We start from the raw sequence: 22,177 nt of genomic DNA, 5'->3' as shown, positions 1-22,177 counted from the left end.
CAGAGACCACACCTCTACTTTTTTTTTTTTTTTTTTTCAATGCATAAGAGCTTGGCTGAAGACTGATAGCATGACATAAGGCCCTGTTTTAAACGCCATCCTTCTCTTTACTCACTAAGGCGACTCTGTACCCACTAATAAAATATGCAATGCAAACAAATTGTGACTTCACATTCCTTGTTTGGTCAAACCAACAAATACATTTTTTTTTTCTCACGCTGCAGAAGGATCTTCATTACACGTCTTCAACTTGTTAACTTGGGAGGGCTCTTTACAAGCGAGAGCACCATTAGTCTCGTGGCTCCACCGCATTCTGCTCTCTTGAGGACACTGGCAATCGATAGGGAAAGTTATCCATTAAGGCACGTCTCGTATTTACCCGTCTAAAAGCGCTCCTTCAAACTGCATAATTGCCCCCCAGCCAGCATATGTGCAATCAGTGCAGCCCGAGGATTCACGCTTCCACCATTTCTTCGTTTTTAGCTGGTAGCTGTTTCGTTTGACTCTGCGGCCGTCAGAGAATGCAGGCTTGAGTCAATTTCCAAAGTTTGTGGTGTGAATCTAAAGCGCACATAGCATGAGAAATGGACAGACGGATTGGTTTGGAATGGTGAGAACGGTGGTTCCTACACAGGTACAAAGTTAATGCCAACACACCTTGTGAATGAATGCACCCACTTTCCCGCTGTGAGAACTGTATCTGTCCAGGGTGCTGAAATGTGTCGACAGCCCAGGTGGTTGAAACCCCGACTGATGGAAGTCGCAACGCGCCTCCAGCTAACGGCCTGTGTCATGTGAAGTGCGGCTTTCCCTTTTTTATCTACTGATTCTTCCAGATATCGCTGCAGAACGCTCACTGAGGATAGTTGACCGCTGCAGGGGGAGAGAGAGAGAGAGAGAGAGAGAGAGAGAGAGAGAGAGAGAGAGAGAGGGCACAGTGAGCGGAAAAGTCCGGATCGTAGGTGCCGCACAGCCGGAGCCGGTAGCGTTTGTGCCTGCGGCTCCGCTCGCCGATGCTAAAACCAAGCCGCTCCGTCGTAAACTACATGTGCGATGGCAAATAAGATTACGGTGGGCTACCAGTGGATTTAATCGATAGACACTGAGTGCGGTTAGTTTGGCAGGATTCTCTTTTTGCTTCTACATTGCCTGTGCTGGATTTATAGATTTTATAGTTGCCTCAAATTCAGGCTAGAAACGGGTTCAAGTTGGCCTTCTTACCAAGGTGAGCGACTAGCGCTGAATTGCAAACAGGCCGCGTGTATACTGCTTTAAGGATATTTTGTCTTTAATATCCGGCTCTATGGTGTGGTTTTTCAGTGAGCGTGCTGTTCAGGCTTTAAAGGGTGAAGAAGGTCGTCTTAAGATAGATGGCATAGGCTAAAGTTAATAAATACCCAGTAATTTGTGAATCCAGGGATTTAGATTTGTGAGATTAGGCAATGACAGGCGGAGAGAATAAAAGGCAGTTGAATAAAATGACTATATATGTGTATCCGTCTGTGTATATGTATATGTGTATATATATATATATAATATATATATATATATATATATATAAAAATGTTCATCCTTTACAAGGCCAAGTGCAGGACTTTGAAGCTAAAAAACATCCCTTTTTTTTTTAAGAAGGGAATAGCTTAATTCTCAATTAGGTCCTTGCTTTCGACTGGCTCTCCATCCCTTTTCTTCCCTTCAGACTGAATCAGTGAGCAATAGGATTGTTAGCGCAGCACCCAAGGAAATGCTCGTGTGACGTCAACAGCAGAAGCCCAATTATTAACATATTTTTCTGAAGGCACAGTTTGTTCTGTCAAACCGGTTTAATGCGTGTTGTACATCCTCCATATTTTTGCACTCGGAAATTGTCAAAGACCTTTTTGTTTTAAATCATATGATCATTTGCCAATGTAGGATGGCACCACATTACATGCCTTTTTATTATTTACAATTTTCAGAAAAACGTCGATGCTGCTTACATCACAGAAGCCTGATGGTCTGTTGAAGAACTCCAGTTCTGGTTGAGGGATTCGTTTCAATATTCTCTCCAATTATCAGCACGTGTCCCACTTGTACAGATGTCAGGGCCAAAACGGCATCGGGTGAATCTGGATTGTTACGAACGGGTGGAACTGGATGTACTCGTTTGTTCGCAAGTACAATCATTTAAAGTGTCCCGACCCAACCCACACACCTCCTAGATGGCATCCGATTGAGCATGTGTGATTTGCGTTGAGACCAAACCCCTAAAGACGTGGATTCAGTGAACATTCCTTGAAGGTAACTTGCCCCGCTGCTCACGGTTTGTCCGTATGAGCGTGATCAGCTGCTGTGTTTTGGTTGCATCACATATGCCTTGTGATTGTGCCATTTTTTTAAATTTTTTTTTAAAAGACTTAACGGCTAACTTGAAACCTGCACAGATCATCAGGAACTCGTTTAGATTTACAAGCATAAGGTGTCGAGGTCTTTTCTCGGACTACCTCACATTGCTGATTTGAACAAGCGTGTAAAAACAAAATTAGATTACATCGGTCCACTTGGAAACGCTTCCTGTAAAGCCGTATCAGCGTAACCTTTGTGGCAGTTAATTTGAACTCTTAGTTGGTGGGATTGGAACAGTGGTGCTTAAGGATGGCAACAAAGCAAATTCAAAAGCACAAACCGCAGCCAGCAGATCAACAGCCCAATAAAAATAAGTGTAAACTTCACTGAAGTGTAGTGATTAGTTTGTAGCTGGTGCCAACACCAAATTAAAATATTGACGAGAGACCAGACGGTTGAGATTAGTTGAAGTTGGAATCTGGAGGCAGATTGTTTTGATGCCAACAGGGAGAGAAGTTGCGTGTAGTGTGACTATAAAATTAATCAAAATTACAAAAAAGTTCCATTAGTAGTCCAGGACAAATACACAGTTGGTTAGATGTTGGTTTGAGGCGCTTTTACTCTTTACCAAAAACTAAACTCCTACCAAACTTTTTTTTTTTTTTTTTTAAATTGACTAATAATGTAGGATTTGAGAGCTCCTGAAAACGGTTTGAAATGAAGCAAACCTTTTTGGTAGTTAAGCAGTTTCCACTTCCCCCACAGGGTTCTAGCTCCCTTAAGATCTTTCTCTGGGACTCGCACACATACTTGCAGCACAAATAACCAAGCACACCGCCTATTCAAATGTTGTACATGTACAGTGCAATAATGCATGCATTGAGGGTTGGTTAAAGTGCATTATAAAATGTAATGATGTGGTTGATCCGCCTCCCAACACTAATGACGTACCGGTTTGGCCGGTTGACGTTGACAATGGAGAGGAAGGCCTTGAATGGAGAGATGAAAACAAATGATCCTCCAGAAGCCAACAAATGATCTAATAATACACCTGGCCCTCTGTCATCTATTCTCAGAGTGTTGGTGGCAACGATTCAGTTGCTTCTTGCTCTATCCAGTCTATTTTGGAATTGGATTTCTATCTCAACTTGCACGTTGGTGACTGAGGATGCGTCTCGGCCCCCCTTGCAAAGCGGATTAGTAGAGGTGACCGTTTCAGCACACACGGTTCGAGGCTCTGGCTTTTTTGGCCAACAGGTGATTATGCTGTATGGACAGTATCCCAGGTGGGTACATTGACTGTTAAAATGTCAGGATGTTTACAGGCTGATTGGATGATGGATGGATAGCGATTTAAACTAAACCGTAATCATTATTCCATTCAAATAATGGTCTTTGGGTGATCAATATTTAACCTCAGTGGCACAGTTCAATTTGTATTGATTTTTTTTTTTTTTTTTAAACGCAAACATTTATCCTTCTCTTCCCCACTGCCATAGCTGTCTCTAGTGGCAGTCCTTGTTGAGGTGCATATGAAAACGTGAATGTTTTTGTTCCACGCTTTGCATTAATGAGGTGGCTACTGTCCCAGTGACACACAATGGATTCCTCTCAGCTTGTCATTATGAACAAAGTTTTTTCACACCGGGGTTTCAGTCTCACAAGGTCGAACAAATCCTTTCCATATTGATGAATGTCCATGCAGCAATGCTGCTCTGCATCCAACCATCCAGGTGGTGTCTTGAATCTAGGATTTTACACTTTTTTTTCCCATGATCTTATTTTTAACAAATAATGTGGCAGGAACAATTGTGAGCTCTGCTGTTCAGACACTGGCCTCAGCTGACTGGTGCACGTTTCGAGTTACACCACGTGGGCCATAACCGTATCAGAGCTGTCATTATGCAATAGCCCAGCGTGCCGCTTACACGTACATCGCTTTGGTTCTACATCCCAATGAGAGGGTGTCGTAAACGTCAATGGATGATAAGAGTGACAGAAATGGGAAGGGGAGGGTAGAAACATGGCAAAACTTGGAGGGAGGAGAGTCCAGCAGTCCATATCCGGTGGCAACCTTATAGCTAACTGTACATGAATGCCATAGTTTCCAAAGGGATGGACAGTTGATTTTCACATCACTGGGGGGCGGGGGGGGGAAGACTGTTGGATGCCACTGTAGTCCCAAAATAAGCTCGACCTGCCAGTGTTTGCACAGCTGGTCCAATTAGACACTGCACATGATGTCTCAAACTGCTAACAGACACACCTAAATCAAACTCATTAGATTAATGTGAGCTCCGCTGGGCGCAATACAGGAATGTGGTTGTAAATACAGCTATTGATTCTACACAATTGAATTGATAGGGTATCCGACCAGTAGTATCCCCAGGTTCACTGTGTAGTCTCGAGTGAACGTGTCATGATATTGTTTCCTGACCGCCAGCAGCGACGTGGATGAAGGCGAGAGGAAAGGGGAGGAGCAAAGGAAAATGACCGTCCATGGTCCCTGACGTTGAAGTCTTAACTTCAACCGGCAAGGCTATAAATAGCACAGTAGTGGCCCGGCTGCCACATGCGCCCCCTCACCCCTCCCCGCACACACACACTCCCAGTAGGGATTCCCATCAAAGCTGCCTTCACCCATCCTGACCTTTTTTCATTTGAATGATGTTCCCACAGCATCTCTGTGTGGTGTAAAGCGTTCACCTGCACCTCTGCACTGACTGAGCCTCTATTATCGCCTCGTCCCACACACATTCAGTCTTGTTACACAGAACCTTTTATACCAGTTGTGATTTACGTAGGTGCTCTTTGAGAATTTATTTTACTGTAATGTCCTCAGCAACCCCATTTCAATGACTCGACTATCTGCTGTTAATCCAGTCATTAATATGGAGATGGAATCACTCTTCACAAACATGCAATTCACGAAGAGACAAAACTTTACAGGCAAGATCAAAAGAGAGATCGACTTAAGAGCTTTTTACACCTAGTCCCATTTTTTTTAATCCAATTTTGAGCTATTTAATTGCCCATTATGTACATTTTAATACATGTACTGTACTTGATGTGTGCGCAGTGGGTTTATTATGCAGGCAGTATTCATTCTAGAGTGGGTATTTGCTGACTTGTTGTCAAACCACAGCATTGTAAAATATGAAACTTCCTGGAGAGGAAGTTATGGGAGAATTAAGTATTAATTAAATAATTGTTAAATACAAGATAATTAAGTGAGAGCTATTTGGAGCAGTGAAAAGCACACTAATACAGATGTAACGGCAAGTCATAGTGACAGTCTCTCATTTGACATTTGCAGTTTCCTGCATGCAGTACTCACTCACTCACTCAGAGAGAGAGGAGACCACGCGCTTCGACGACTACAGACTTTAATCCCGACTTCCAAGTAGTTTCCTTCTCGAGCTGTATGGGGAAATGAAATTACTCCACGATCTCACCCACTAAAAAGCTGCGGTCACGGTGACAATGGGAAGAGAGAAGGTAGCAAGTTTTTCATCATTTCAAAGAACCAAAAAAAGTGTGACATTGGAAGACAAATTGAAAGTCTTAAGTGCCCTGGAGTACGACATGGAGGTGAAAGGAAAATTGCCATATGAGAGCAGGCAAAATTGAGAGGACAAAGTAAAGGAGGGAATGAAGTGACAGGAGACTGATGACACGAGGCCGGAGAATGAGGCTTTTTAGTACAAGACTGATAGAACGCAACAAAATGTGGTTTTGTGTAAAAAGCACAAAAAGCCTTCAGCCCTCTCAACACAGTGGATACTTTTTATTAGTCACCGCCTCGTATCCTTCACCAGGCTTCATGGCCGTTCGGTGGGTTCGCTGTCCACTCCTTGCCAGTGGCGCTGCCCTCTGGGAAATCACAGGTTTCGGTAGTGCGGTATGGTGGGTGGAATGCCATTGGCTTTATGCACGAGCATGCACAAGAGACCGGTTTATGTAATCTCCATATATCTTATCGGGGGGGGGGGGGGGGGGTTGCACACTGGTTTTGCATACCAAGGTGAGCACATCTGCACATTCACACCTGTCTGCATGTGTTGCATGTGCAATTCTTCTTGCGTCTGTGTGCGTGCTTGTGCCCTTGTATGTGGGCTGCTTTTCCCTCCAGCAGACCAGGGCTAATGGTTTGTTTACATGTTCTCACGTTTCCCGGGGATTTACAGTCCTCTTCCTCCTTCTTGGTTCGCGTCACATGATCCCCTTCATGCCTATTCAATATCTGACTTTCTGTAACCCTCCTTGTCTAGACTCTCATCCTTTGCTGCTCGAATATCGTTTGAGTGTTTTTGTGTGTGGAATAGAACAGAATCGATTAGTATTAAGCATCTTGGGGCTGGCAGTTTTATAACTTTTTAAAGATATAAAACGATCCAGTCCACTGAAATAAAATCAATAGAAATCAGAACACGGCACTCTACCAAATTACTGAAATTTCCGTCATCTGTATATTTCAGGTGTGGTGAAACTGTTGATAAGGGATATATTTTTTTGTCATGAATTTGGAAGCAACTGTCAGCTGGATAGGATTTCTCAAAATCTTTTTTTTACGATTTTCTCATTTTTAAACTGAAACACAAATTTCCACCTGCGGATCTCCTTCCTCCTCCCCTCCTCTTTATCTGCTGATTCACCAGTTTGACCATCCAATTTTTGTAAAGGGATGAAGCTTGAGGGCTTTGAGAGATCACAGTGAGTTAGCCACGTGCTCCTCGCTGGCAAAGCACATGATGGCTACACTTAAGGTGGGGAAAAAATGGGATGACTTTATATTATGTAAGATAAAAGACTGGGAGTATCTTCTCTTGGAGAGTCACGCTTGCTGCAAATTGTAAATTATTGTTTGACAGCCGTCCGCTATTTAAAACCGGTGTCGTTTTCTTCATCTGGAATGCTAACGACGCCACACGTGAACCAACAGGCAGGGAGAGACGGCAAAGTGGACTCCTACCACGTGGAAAGTCTAGTATGTAAACCACAAAAGATGTCTATGTAGTCGAGGAAACTGAAATCCAGTGAATTCCTTTCAAGTCCTAAAGGCCTAATTGTTTTTACATGGTGGTTTTAAAAATGTCTGTCATCACACTCCCGAGCAGGACACACGGTTGTATTGGGCGATTTCACACGGATCATAAGACGGCAGTGGATTTTTTTGGGTGTCACAGGTTTAGGCCGGGACCCCGTAACATGGGGCCGTGGTGACGACTCGCTCATTAATCAACGACAATAAACTAGAGTAACTACAAGCCAGAGTGCCGCGTCATCAGAGCAAGCGAAAAGGCAGACGAGGCACTGGCCGCTGCGTGCAGACTGCGTGCAGCCGAGCGATCGATGAAGAGACCGTTGGAGCTACTTCAGCGTTGTTGTCTGCAGTGAAGCCCGTTTGTATTTGCTGTTGTGAAAGCCGTTCCTAATGTTAACGTCGAGCGCGTTCATCAGTGTCCTCAAACCCTTTTGAAATAATCTCACCGGCCACCGTGAGAGATGATGATGTATGCACGCCCTTGATATTTAGCTACAGCTTATGGGTGACTAAACGAATAGAAAAGGACATTTCTTCTCCAAACTGACTTTTTATTAGACTGATGTCACACTTTCCTGCCGCTGTAGTCGTGTATCAACCCTTTATGCCTCGCTGTCAGTCTGCACCTCTCCCTCATGTTCACTCTGTCCACTGAAAAATCCTCCTCCTGCTTTAATTTCCCTGCAAGACTCGCACTCTCCACAGCGCTTCACTAGAAACTTTTGCTTTTGAGACATTTCAACTAAAAAAATCAACTTGTAGATTAATGGCGGGGCTGCTGTTTATTTGACGGAGGCTGAATCTAGAGAAGCAGATGTTGAAAGAACCATTTGCATGATTTCTTCTGGCCGATACTCTGCCCGTTAATGTGCTCATTTATTAATTCCGCATACACGAGGTGTAGCTATTAAAACATCCCTCCTGCACTTTGCTTTTTTTAACACTGAAGGAAATTGACTGAGCACATTACTGGCCGGCTGTGTTCGTGATGAGACTGCATTCTCACTGGTTTTAATACAGTATCCTTATTGGATGATGTTTGCTCCTTAAAGTTGCTCAACCTGGTTTTGAGAAACCTTTATAACATCAGTGTTTCTCAAACTTTTTTCGCTGCAGTACTTTGAATCTATAAATCGTGGAGCTAGAGCTAATTATTGCATTTTAAGGTTAAGAATTCAAGAAAGTATTTGACGGGTCAGCCATTTGTTCTGCAAAAAAACGAATCACCATGGAAATAGATGGTTAATTTACTGTTGATTTAACGCGCCAAAGAACACTTTGGATATTTATCCTTGGTACTGTGGGTCGTCTGTGTGTAAACAATGCACAGGAGGAAACGCCTTCAAAGCAGACTGCACAGTGGAAAAAGCTTGGCCTCCCACCCCCCTTCCTTCTAACCTTTTTTTTTTTTTTTACAACACATTCCTCACATTGATAAAGGTCAGCCCAACAGTGCGTGTTGGTCTCCAGTCCCAACCTGCTGCTGCGGATGGCTTTCTGGTCAAGGAATGTTGTTTTTCAGACCACCTTCTTGTGTGTGTGTGTGTGAGTGTCCTTTTTTGACGGCACAATCTTGCGCGAATACGTAAAGGGATCCAGTGAGTTGTGCGCTGAGGCCTGTTGCTGCCCATTCAGAAACCGGGTCTGCAGTACGAAGCCAAGGTGCTGCGGCTTAGAAGGCAGAAGCCTTGTTATGTCATGTGCAGAATGCATGTTGTTTTGAATAAAAAGCACCACTGACACTTATTCATCCACTGAATTGTCATAATTTATTTAATTTCTTCTTGCATTGTTCTTGCTTTGTTTTATTTGGAAAGTAGCTTTTATCTTTGACTTTTTCATTTCTTTATTTGCCTACCTATTACATTTAATAAAGCTGGGGCTGACTCTTCTCATTAAAACCACTAATGCTGCCCCCCTTTTGATGCTCCTCAGTAGGCAGCCTTTTCTCTTTGAAATCCTTAACGTTTCCACATCCTTCCCTTCTGCGTTTCTTGGTCTATTGTCAGGAACAGAAGCTGTGGATTTACAAGTTTAAAGATCAAAAGCAGAAAGCAGTGCTAGTCAACCCAGTGTTTAGGGCTTGAATAAAGTGATGGTGATGAAGGGTAGCTCAGCTGTTTATTGCGTGGTCAGAGCAGTTAATTTACTGAACACGTCATGCAAACAGGAAGTCTGGCCTCTCATTGAAGAAGCATTATTGGTGCAAAAGTTAATTACTGACAAATTACTTTTTTGTTTTCTGACCTGACCTTTTTTTCCCTTTTTAAGTCTGGAATATAAACCAGTAAATAAAGAATGAGGGTTGACTGTGGGCCAAAAAAAGACAATTCATAGTCAAACTCATCCGGTCATTGGCTTTTTAAATTGCAGATTAGTACGGTTTACCTCATGATTGACGGAATTATTTGTATCCTCAAATAGTGAGGTTCTCAAAAACATGAAAATGAGTTTCGTAATATTTTTGGATTTAATTCGACGTGACACACAAGTTTCACTTAAATGCTTTCGGACTGCGAGCCCATTTATCATCATCAATGTTTGCATCCTTTTTATCCTGCAGTATCGGGTTGGGCAGCTGTACATGATCAGCAAACACAGCCACGAGCAGAGCGATCGAGGGGAAGGAGTGGAGGTTGTCCAGAACGAACCGTTTGACGACCCGGCTCACGGCCAAGGACAGTTCACGGAGAAACGGGTCTACCTCAACAGGTCAGTGGAGCGTTTCATTTCTACCCCAATCCATCGTTGCTTTGCATTCTGCTGTTGATACTGACTAGTAGATGACTGAACGGTCCCAGACAGCCTGTGCTACGAATCAAAAGTTCCCACAGACCAGAAGTAAATGCCTAATGATGAGATTGGATTCCCCCCCCCCACCCCATCTGACTTATTCCCCATCAGAGAAGTCCATCTGGACTCATTTTGTCATGCTTTAATCGCCCTATTTGCCCTCACAATCTGCCTTGCGCCGTGCTTCACTATTTGGCCTCTTCCCATCCGACTTGAGCATCGATTCACAGCTTGTTCTGTCAGTAATCTGCAATTAGGAATCAGGAGGCTTGATTTTAGGGTTGAAGTGTTGTCTCTCCGTTGGATGTGTTCAACTAAAGAAAAAAACATTGGCATGAAAACGCAGCCTCCCACCACTCGTGCACGCACGGCAGCGCCGCCCCCCCCCCTTCCAATTAGCTGTTGGCAGAGATCCTTTTTTAAAGAATGGGGATGGAATGGGAGAAATCAACAGATGGTGTCAGTCTTTTTCATCGGGGGCGGCCATTGATGGCGGTATATATTCCCAGCCGCCATGATGCCGTAGGAGTCTTCTTGGTCCTCAAAGAAATTGTTTAACCCGCCAAAGGGAGCACCGATGATGGGCAGGCCACAATAACGCATGTACACCGCGTCACACGTCTCATAAATAAGTTCTCAATGCAGCTCAAGACCCGAGGGTGTCAAGCATGATGCACGCCATCGTCTACTATGAACACACCCTAGATGGGTGCCAAAAGTCTAATTAAAGAGAATAGTTCAACATTTTGCGGATTTAGCTTGTTTGGCCTTCATGCCGAGAGGATTAATACATCGGTCATGTCGGCATGGAAAATATGTAAAAGCCAGCATGCAGCTAGTTAATTTAACATAAAGACCAAAAACAAAGGCCGGGCTCTTTCCAAAGGAAACTAAATCAGCCAACAACACTGACACAATACAGCCTGTAGTCTCATCCAAAGGACACTCCAGGAAGTTGGTATCCAGCCAAGGAATGGTCCAATACAGCCCCCCCCCCCCCTCTCCATTACACACATGCGCACACACCGTATGGTTGGCTGAGCTTTAGATTCCAAGTAGGTTCAAAAGGCCCTAAAAGCAATTATTTTGAGCAATATGGGTTTGGTCTCCAGTAGCACATTCCTCTGAATCAAAGCGTTCTTTTCACACCAGCCCTCGGTCTCTATTTTTACACTGTGAACAGATTTTCCTTTCACAAGTGGAACACGTTTTGCGCGATTGCAGCGACAGCGGAAGCAATTTCGGCCCCCGTACTCCCTCACCCCTATGATTCGCCGCCACATGGCGCTCCTCCTCCTCCTCCTCCTCCTCCTCCTCCTCCTCATCAGTGTGTCGGTCTCGTGTGTCTCTGCAGTAAATTACCCACCTGGGCTCAAGCAGTGGTTCCCAAAATCTTCTACGTGACAGAGAAAGCGTGGAACTACTACCCGTACACCAAAACAGGTGAGCATACGTAGTAAATGTATTTCTCAGACTCTGGTAATTTTACATTTTTCTTTTTCTTATTGTCTATTGTGTAGCCGACAAGTAGTTCAGTAGTTAGGAAAAATGCACAATACCTCCTCCTTGGTTTTCAGAAAGCCAAAAGTTTTTTGCCAAAACCATGTGTCCACTCTTTGTACTAATCACTTTTACAGAATTCTTAAATGGAGTTGGACTTGCGTGGGAAAAGAGCATGAGTTATTAAGACGCATTAAAGAGTCATTTCTAGCACACCATCCAAAGCTGCTAATCTCCACTGCATATTTCAGCACGAGAGGAAAGAGCTTTTCTACCAAAGTAACTTTAGAATGTAGTTTAGAATTCTGCAAACTCTGATCCTCACTTTTCAGCCACATCTGGTTTCTGTGAGAAACCGAAATATTATTCTATCGCCATGCATCCTTGGGCCGCATGCAGCGACATTGGAAATGCACGGTTGCATTCCAAGCAAGATGTAAATTGGATATCAGTGACCCCTCCCTGAACACCCGACGTATGACCCGAAACTCTAAAACGCTGATCGTATTGCCTTAAGACGGTGGCTCTAGACCTGTAGATTCTGAAGGGGCCGTCATGCTGATGCTCTGAACCCTGGTGAGCTGCACCTTTGCGGTGGGAGGGAGTACGCATGCACATAGAATTGCCGCAGCTGACGGGAAGCAAATGCTTTTTCACCGCGCCGAGTGCAGCATCAGCGTTGCTTCGTAAATCCCCCCCCCCCCTCCCCCCCCGACACGCCAAGCGACCGGTAGTCTGAGTGCAATGATCGTGGCAGCAGTGCTCAGCACAGATTTCTGTGATGCGTTAATGATCCGGATAATTAGGGAGAAATGTTGCATGCTGAGGAGTACAGATGAAGGGGAACTTTGGTTTTGGTTAGAGCGAATAAGAAAAGGTTGAAGGCCACTTTTCAGCCTCCGTAAGTCTTCCATATGTGTTTTTTTTTTTTTTTTTTTCCTCACGTCATTGCCCTCTCTCATTATGCTGTTGACAATGTAACGGGGTCACCTTACTAACTGTTCTGTCTCTTCCCTGACCCCTGATGGCTGTGTCACTCCGCTCCATAGAATATACAGTAAGTATCCTGTGTGTAACCCTGTGTGTCTTTTAAGAATGAGTTACGTTGCACCACTGGCAACAGTGTGTGGATGAAAACAGCAAAGAGGAAAAGCAAAATGTCACTGCTGCATATGTTCTTGGTCAGAAGCCATCAGTATAGTTTCTTCTAATGGAAGATTTTTTTTTTTCTACTTTGTGAAAATTTAAAGACATTTACACAGGATTTAGTAGCTAAGTTTAGTGCCATGGATGTGTTTGCCCAGTTTATTGCAATATTAATTAACATTGATTTAATTATAACAGGGAAGTTGCAGTCCATAAAATATAATCCAAATGAAAAAAAGAGACTGATTAGTTTGGTTGTCGCTGTATGACGTCCCAATTCAAAAACATCAATTAGTAAGGACCAAATAGGTCTTTCATCCGGCTTGTTGTTGCTGAGGTCTTTTTTTTAGCTTTTTACAGCTAGATTTTAGGGTTTTAACTATAGGAAATAGACATCTCACAAACTTGTCCTCAATCAGAAGCAGTCAGTTCCTTCAGACTAAAGACAATATGAACATCTAAACATCTGCATACACAGGCATTTGTGATGAACTCTACGACAGTTATGTGTGTCGCTCTCTACTGACGGCCCACTATCTTGCAGAATTCTTTTAACAAGGGGATGTTGGGTGTTTCAGGTTAGCCTGCATCTTGTCCAACACGTACAGAGCTAATGGGCGGAGCTATTGATGTGACGTGCAATTAACTCCTCGATCACATGACACGCTGGCAGAATAAACTGACATTTTTCAAGTCCCACAGGCATACAATGAGGCTTAGCTTTAAGTGACGCATGTCAACAGCGTGAGTCACGACACTTTAGGGGGCAAAGACGCGAGAGGAAGGACAACAACGTTGATGCGACAGAGTCCTTGACATTGTCTCCGTTAATGTGTGGGGGCGTTTCATGTCCAGGGTGCGTTTTATGTCCAGGCATGAGTCAGTCTAGCTACACCAAGGCAGAGATTAGCTGTGAGCCAAAAGATTTACAAAAGTCTTTGCTTGTCAGGCCTTTTGTTTGATTTTGACAGGAAAATATAAATTGACAAAGAATGCTAAAGCGGCCTTTATTTCTTTTGTTTTGCACAATGCAGTGAGGAGGAACATTTGAAAGAGACAGAAAGTTCCAACAGCTGCTTTAGCAGTCAGTGTCACTACTGCAGAAGTGGTTTAAAAGTTTGCTTTTGAAGGAAGTTACAGGAGAGCATATTACTGAGTGGGCCATTTTAACAGGTTTATGCATGAATCAAAACTTGCTACACTGTCCATGTTCACCACTTCATATCGACCCTTCAAATGATTTAAAAGGTATGATCAAAGCAACAATGGGGCCTATGATTTTATTTTGGGGTTTAACATCTGTGCTTTTATCCACAGTGCTCATTCTTGCCCAAGTTCTCCATCCACATAGAGACAAAATATGAGGACAACAAAGGAAGCAACGACAATGTGAGTCTAGTGTGTGTGTGTCAGATGAGAACAGTAGGAGTTCTGTGTGTTCTGGTTTCTCATTAAAACACCTGTATATAGTTTATACAGAGTACACTTGACGCTGCACTCTTTATCTACAATGATGTCCTTGCTGTAAGCTTGTGGCCCTCAGGCCGAATCAATGTAACTCTCTCCGCTTAATACACATCTGCTGCTCTTCTCTGCAAAGGCTGCATGACTGAAACCATTTGGGCAAATTTGGCAACTCACAGAGCCTCACTGGCAATTGTGTTGTACCATAATTCCAACCATATAACGGTCCATGAGAGTCTGCCAAGAACTGCTCCACTTGTTGGACAGCTAATTCAATTTGTGCCGTTAGCCTCCTCACTTTCCTTCTCTCGATTATTTTCCTCCACTCTAGTTTATAGGAGCATCAGTCATCAAATGAAAGGCTGTCATTGCCTGGACATTGAGGAAGAACAACAGCGCAGTGTAGTGTGCAACAAACAAATTTCTTGATATAAATAAAATATAAGGAGGAATTGCTCCCAATTTCACTGAAAGTTCTTTTCCACTGTGCACCACTCACAAAGGACCGAGGGAGATAGAAATGGACAGACTGTCACCAAACATCACACTTGGATAGTGACGTTTTAGATTGATGCTTTTTTTTGGTTTGACAAGGCGAGAAATCAAAGGCTTTTTAAAGATGAAATCCAACGGGAGTGGCCTACGGCAGTGGCACTTGAGATGCCTGAAAGTTTGAGAAATGTGCCTAATAGAGCTGAAGATGAAAGGGCACCGTCTACCGTCTTCACGCACACTGAATGATTCAATGACACCGCTGAAAGAATATGTCTGCGTTTTGGATAGAGTTCTCTCTGGGTCATGTGATTACTCTGTACAGCTGTGCACTTGGGGAGCGTCTTAAAGAACATCTGGAACAGCGAGGATTTGCCGAGTGGAAAGCATTCAAAGATGGAGGCGTGAAAAGGAAGGAGTAGGGCAAGTGAGGAGGGGGATCGTTGATGTGGACAGGAAACGAGTGGGTGTGCGAGTGGACATCGTGCCCCGTTTGAACGGAGGCTACCGTCACTGTACATGTTACGCAGACCCACACGCGTTAAGCCTTAGCATGTGTCCTGAGGCCCGTGGTCTCTTGTAATCTCTCAAAGGACTGAACCACACAGCGGCCAGAATGACAACACTTTTTTTTGTTCTTGTTTTTTTTTTTATGTTGGTCACATTCACACTTTATGTGGCTTTGCACATTCATTTCTAACCGAAATGGAAGGAGTCTGTCTGTCCTTTTGATTTTTCTCAATCACTGTACATCCAATCGACTTCACACTCAACCCTTGCTTGGTGTTTGCTTGAGGGGCCGCGGTGTGCATTGTGAGGTTGCTTGTATGTACTGGAGGACTAGCAATAAGCTCAAGTTCCAATCGGCACTGCAGTAGTTTGATTCATTGAAATAAATGACTGCATTCTCGGCATGTAACGGGTAATATGCTGAATCCCTCCTGTTCCAACATCCAGTCATGGAGGGTGGTGAAAAAAATTCTCTACCCCATTTCATTCAGTTAATGATAATCTCTTTGGAATGCCCTGCGTGAGATTAGTCTGTTAAATTTGGATTATCCCTTTGAGGCTTTTGTATTGCGGCCCGTTCAATTTTTTTTTTTTGATTGAAGTAGTAAACCTGAGTATTTTACACATACACGTAACAAATGTCCCATCCGAACTTGCATGTTGCTGATTGCCAATCAAACCAAGACACCACATTTGTCCTTTTTTTTATTGTTTCCATTTGTCCTGCCATCCACCTCTTCCTCTCTCCCTCTCCTGGCTCATCCAGCTGCTATTCCTGTGGCTTGGCTGCACTCATCCATGCTGACACATAACCCTTATTGTGCTCGTATGAACTCTAAATGACAGGATGCACCCTGGGAAGGAAGTAGGAGAGAGGCAAGGGAGGGGAAGGAGTGCACCGGGAAAGTCTCAAGGAAGATGTGAAGGAATTTACAGACTGATCTACTCAATAGTAAAAATGGAAGCTGTTTGAGCGAAGATGTTTAAATTAAATGGTTTTATTTAAAATGGAAAACTATCATTCAGATGTAAAACTGATTATTGGGATTTTATAGTGATGATCCCGACATTAACAGTTACTGTAGCAATAGAAATCTGAAGCAGTTTTCTCTTTACCTTACTTTTTGAATCAGTTGAAATTATATGTAATTGTGTGGGTGTAGTAAATAAAAAATGTCTTCATGACCATGAATGGATTTAATTTTTAAAAACATTGTATAATGTCTTCATATCAACATATGATGCAGCAATTGCAATCAGCACTGTCATTTGGCTCAGGCACAACTTTAAGACATGGGCACTGAGCACCACCTAGTGGTTAAATAAGAAAGTACAACGTGTGTCAGCCACCCGCATGATAATCTAACATTAAAAAACACCTATTTGGAGGGTGGATTCTCGTTTTTCTTGTAAGTATCCTAGTGTTTGTAAACCCATCTGTTCTGCTTTCAGATCTTTGACGACGAGCTGAAGGAGCAGGAGAGGGAGGTGTGCTTCGTCGACATCGCCTACGATGAGATCCCCGAGCGCTACTACAAGGAGTCTGAGGTGAGCTTGTGGAGGCGCGCGCGTGTGTGTGTGTGTGTGTGTGTGTGTGTGTGTGTAGACCTTAATGAATGATGGGAGTTGAGGCTGATCTCAGTCTGTGATGTTGTAAACTTAATCAAATGGTTTTCTGTATCTAACTTTTTGAAGTCATGCGAGTTCATTTAAGGCTCTCCTTTGAACACCAATGTGTGCAGAAAATACCTGTGTGTTCCTTTGTACCACATGCAGGACTTGCGCTATTTCAAGTCCGATAAGACATCGCGGGGGATTCTTCAGGAGGGCTGGAGAGACACCCAGGATCCCATCATGTGCTCATACAAACTGGTCACCGTCAAGTTTGAGGTGTGGGGTTTGCAGACCCGTGTGGAGCAGTTTGTACACAAGGTGAGGGGTTCCCTATGGTGTCGTGGTTTTAAGTCTTAAGTTACTACTCCTTAGGTCTACGTCCCCAAAGTATTTGTACATTAATTTTCCAAAAATGATACTGCGTGATATCAAATGTTGTTAACGTTGTTTTACAGGTGGTTCGGGATGTGTTGCTGCTGGGACACAGACAGGCATTTGCTTGGGTGGATGAGTGGATTGGTGGGTCTATCATCTCTTCACAGTCATTCATGTGTTCTGCAGTTCATTTACAGCTATTGGCACATTTCATTGTTTTTTCTCAACTATTTTCTCACATTAGTTAAAACTCATGATTAATTCAGTTGCATTATACCTGTTTATTAACTAGTAGGCATCTAACTGTCCTACAGCATGGATCCTCGTCTGGTGTCTCTTTACTAACCTACTGTAATAATGTTTTAATAATTCAATCAGTATTTGACAAACATGCCTGCTGCCTTCTGTGCAACCAACGTGGAGAAGATAACAAGCCTATAATACTCTATAAGCACTAACCTTCATACCACAACTCCACACCAGCCTGGATGCGTGAAATACTTCCCGAAATTCTTTCACCTATTGAATGATTTTTCTCTGAGAATAGGTTTGGCATACTTATGCATCCAGTCATTCAACCTCCTCTTTGGGTGTAGCTTGTCCTTTTTTTAAATATTGTTTTTATTCGGTGACAACGTCCTTGACCTTCCTTTCCTTTTTTCTCCCTTTCCTTGCGTGGCTCTGATTTTGTTCTGTCTCCTTTAAACTCTCTGGGTGATGAGAAGCTACCCCTTTACCTCCTGAAGCTTTCACTTATAACAGCTGGAATCAGCCGGTAAACCTGCTTCACTGACCCATAGAACGGGCCTCTGCCCTCCTCTCCTCTCCTTCCCTTCCTCGTTTGTCAACTGGAGCCCAATTATAGAAGAGCTATATCCAATCCACCCCTCCCCCTTCTTTCAGATATGACATTGGATGACGTGCGGAATTACGAGAAACAAATGTATGAGAAAACCAACATTAAAGTATGCAATGAGCAGCCACAGCCTTCCACCCCAAAACCACCTTCACTGGATGACACAGAGATCCCTGACAAAGCAAGCGTATGTGTGGTTTTATATTCTTCTTCTTCTTCCTCCATTGCCCCCAAGCTCTGTCTCATTCCTGACTCGTCGGACAAATGTCCCCAGACCTCCACTCATCCGCTCCCTCAAACGAGGCATACATGAAGCGTTCGAAGGGTGCAATCATTGGATTCTTTCAAAAAACGTGTTGAGGAAACGATGCAAATCAACACATGACCATGTTGGTAATTCACATAACACAAAATTATATTTGTTTTTGCATATGGGGATTTTTTTTTTTTTTTTTAAAGCATTGTTCTGACAGTGATTTTGATGACTAGCTGCAGTGTCGGCCTTTTGGTGCGTTCATTGACAGTTCTTCCTCTCATTCGGTCTCCATTGATCTTTTTCCATTCCAGACATGACAATGGATGAGGTGAGAGAGTTTGAGCGCACCATCCAGGAGGCCACCAACCAGAAGATAGGGATTTTTCCTCCGTCGATCTCCATCAGCGAGACGCCGCTGTCCTCCTGTTCCCTCACCGGTCCTGCCAGCGCGCCCACCACCCCGATGTGCACGGATGCGCCCGAGTCCCTCTCTGTCTCCAAGGACCGACCCCGCAAGAAGTCCGCCCCGGAGGCCCTCACCCTTCCTGACCCTGCCACAAGCGGCGATCCCCAAGGCTCTGCCACGAGCCCAGTACCCATTTCAAACCACCTCCAATCACCCACCCCACCCGCCGCCGACAAGGATGTTGCTGAGACGGACTAGCAGGGACCTCGGGGATGTCCTCCCTCACCCCCCCCCCGTGCTTTACTTATTCCCCAAGCCCCATTGTCTCGGTAGCCCAACGAGACTAGCCTAACCTCCAAACGTTATCTAGTCGTATCTAATGATTTCACGCTCACCGTTGACCTCTACATCGGGGGTCACTGATGCCCTCCAGGCCGCTTGCGGGCCGCTTGCAGGCGTGGCGACCTCGCTGCGGTTGGCCGGTCGGTCCAGCCACACGTCTCGTCTTTTAACAACTACTTGTGACATCTAAAGGAAACAAAGTGCATCTTTAGTCATTTTTTTTTGTTGAGCACCATATGAATAAATAGTTTTGAGTGTTTCCTTACGTTTTCTTCAATCAGACAAGCCGATTGCTTTCAGGTTGTTGAGCTAAGTAGTTGCCTTAGCACCACAGAGCCAGTGGTGTTCATACGTTTTGACAATGTTTGCGAATGAATGCCTGACATTTATTAAATTACAAATCAATGACACAAACAGAAGCAGCACAGTAGAAACGAATACGTGAGTGTAAAACACAGATGGACGTCCAAGTACCTTCTGAACAGAAGCCCTTAGTAAACGCTTTCCTGCTGAATAGGTCTGTGGATCAGATTGCGCTCATCTTTTCATTCCTAAACTCCAATTATACAACAGATGCAAGTTCAGTACGGTCAGAGTTTACACCTCAGGTCTCCCAGACTCTAAAGGCAGGGATATTGCTAGAACTTTCTCTCTCTGCTTATTGCCAAACAGCCACATTTTATACCTCCACGGATGTTGCACAACAGCAACCAGTGTATGTACTGTAGCAGTCTACTTAACCCTTGGAATGTTTACACATCAGAGACCTTGGATCATTTGCATAACTGCAGTCATGTTTTACTTAAAGCTGTTATCTATCTGCATCTAGCATGACAATGGTGGTTTATTGACTCTAAGGTAGAATGTGAGGCGTTTTCTTGCATGGATCCTATTCAAGTGGACTGAGAGGTCAGTACAACAACTCAGAAGGAAAGTGTTGACAATTTGATCAAATCCAATTATTGTCACAGGTAGAGGAACAAGGCCATTTGCGTAGTTTAAAAAAATATATTTTCTGATCTTTATGCACATGGAGATAATGACAACCCCAAGCATGATTTAAGGAGAGGAGCACATGCATCAAGCTGACTTGAGAATGTGCTTTGTCAGCTGCAAAGCTTGGGCTTTTGTGGGCGTGAACCTTTATTTGGAAAAGAGGGAAACCCTTAAACAGCAACTTGTACTTAGACCCCCCCCCCCCCCCCCCCCCGCAATGCTATTACTTAATGGGTTTTATATGCTGCATGGAATGCTCACATTATGTGAAGTATATACTGTAAGTGAATGGATTGGTACAGTGCATTTGGTGAGGCAACTGTGTGGAGCGGAGTGAGAACTTTGTAAGCTGTATACTGATTTTGTACAATAGAAAAGGGCGTTTTCTGAGTGAAACGTTGGCATGCCCAGAGAATATAGGCCTAAAACTCTTTTTAACGCAGTGCCTCAGCATGCAAATATTTTATCATCTCCTACAAGTGAGTAAACCAAAAACGTATTGACAGAAGAACAACATTTCATTGCTTTAGTTTGCCTGTTTTCTATCTCAAATGTTTCATTTAACCAATTATTGAAAAATAGCATTAGCTCCATTCATTGGCGTAACTAGAAAATAATAAAAATCAAACTATCAGGGTTAACCTTTGCGGTTTTTGCCATCTCTTCCATTACAACATTTTTTGCTCCCCGGTGCATAAACAAGTTGCAGCTTGACATTCAGTGGCAATTCATTGATACCTTATTTGGCAGTGAAGAAATGTGTTGTTCAAATCTGTTATTCAGCATAATGACTTTTAAGAGGTTCCAGAAGAAAGTCGTTAATGGTCTTGCCATGAAAAATGTTAATATGCACAGATTCTCAATTGCCTTAGTTAGTGGCTCCTATATTGAATAATTTATAAATCGTACATCTCTGGCATTGGCCATCTCTCTTGTTCAGGACAGCTTGTGCAGATATCGAGGGGCATGTTTGATGGAACATTGACTAGTAGTAATAATAATGCACATAATATCTAATTATGTAACATTAAGCTCTGCTCTGTTTAAAAGAGTAACATTGGGTATTGTAAATACTATTAATGACTGATACGGTTTCCTACCCTGAAACGTTCAAGTTGCATTGCTGATGTGCTCAAAGAGTTCAAATAGAGAAGGATAGTCTTAAGTGTTGGTAAGGATCACGTCTTCAAAGTTTGATTAAATGTATGAAGTCATCTATTGATAATACTGAATATCACCTCATTCATTCATTCTTCATAGAGTATCAGGAATCCTCAGTGGTGCACTTTTAATGGTCCAGTTGCTTTTTGGTGGCAAAATGATTTGTACACGTAAAACTGAATGAAGCTTTTTTTTATTTTTTCGGTGGCGTAGCTGCTTTCTCATTTCTTGCAGAGGTGATCGACCCGTTTTGTTTTGTTGTAGTAAACCTGCTGTACTTTAAATCTGTGGTTGCTGTATTGTTTGAAATCATTTCTTTAGATTTAAGGACCAAGTTTTTTGCTCCCTCTTCCATCCCTTTGTTGCAGATTTTGCCTTCGTCCAGGCGGTTTTTCTGTTCCCCTGATAACTGGGACTTGTCTGACCAACCAGTGTCAATGAGTCTGCTCCACTGCTGTGACTGAAACCAGTAACAGCCCAGTGTGTTTCACTCGGTGTTGTAGATCAGGTGGCGTTTTTTCTTTTGCAGCTTTCTACTTTGATTCTAAACTGGTCCTAAATGGGCCATTTGTGTTCGGGAAGTCACTTCTTCCACTCTATCTATTGTGTTTGTTTTATTTTTACTTCTATTTGAGGTTGATTTTGTTCTTTATTGTAATTGTTTACTTTCTCAGAAACAGAAAAATAAACTTGACTAGCTATTACAAAACTGTTAATTGTTTCGTCCATCTTCAAAGCCGCTCATCCTTCATGCAGAGTCGTGACCAAGAGACTCACATCAGCGCACTTTGGAGTCACCGCGTACTCTTACGAAACACAACATTGGTTTAAAATCGTCATGTGACTGTATTATAACATTTTTATCAGTAGATATTTGGGTAAATTTAAAAGTGAACT

General features: G+C 43.2%; 2 protein-coding genes across 2 annotated transcripts in view; both read left to right on the top strand.

Moving 5' to 3' along the window:
- LOC119217506 (cytoplasmic phosphatidylinositol transfer protein 1-like) overlaps window positions 1-22,005 on the top strand; it is a 37,639-nt gene extending 15,634 nt beyond the window's left edge. The window contains exons 2-9 of the mRNA XM_037471187.2: window positions 9,933-10,081; window positions 11,517-11,605; window positions 12,712-12,719; window positions 14,126-14,197; window positions 16,727-16,822; window positions 17,051-17,206; window positions 17,344-17,407; window positions 18,687-22,005. Coding sequence (XP_037327084.1) covers window positions 9,933-10,081; window positions 11,517-11,605; window positions 12,712-12,719; window positions 14,126-14,197; window positions 16,727-16,822; window positions 17,051-17,206; window positions 17,344-17,407; window positions 18,687-19,039 — 987 coding nt within the window. The 3' untranslated portion in view covers window positions 19,040-22,005. The remainder of the gene's footprint in view (window positions 1-9,932; window positions 10,082-11,516; window positions 11,606-12,711; window positions 12,720-14,125; window positions 14,198-16,726; window positions 16,823-17,050; window positions 17,207-17,343; window positions 17,408-18,686) is intronic.
- Window positions 1-22,177, top strand: part of tppp2 (tubulin polymerization-promoting protein family member 2) — a 155,739-nt gene that overhangs the window by 109,700 nt on the left and 23,862 nt on the right. The window lies entirely within an intron of this gene.

The sequence above is a fragment of the Pungitius pungitius genome, chromosome 9, assembly GCF_949316345.1.
Source record: "Pungitius pungitius chromosome 9, fPunPun2.1, whole genome shotgun sequence".
NCBI classification, from domain to species: Eukaryota; Metazoa; Chordata; class Actinopteri; order Perciformes; family Gasterosteidae; genus Pungitius; species Pungitius pungitius.
This window is presented reverse-complemented; position numbering and strand designations above follow the sequence as displayed.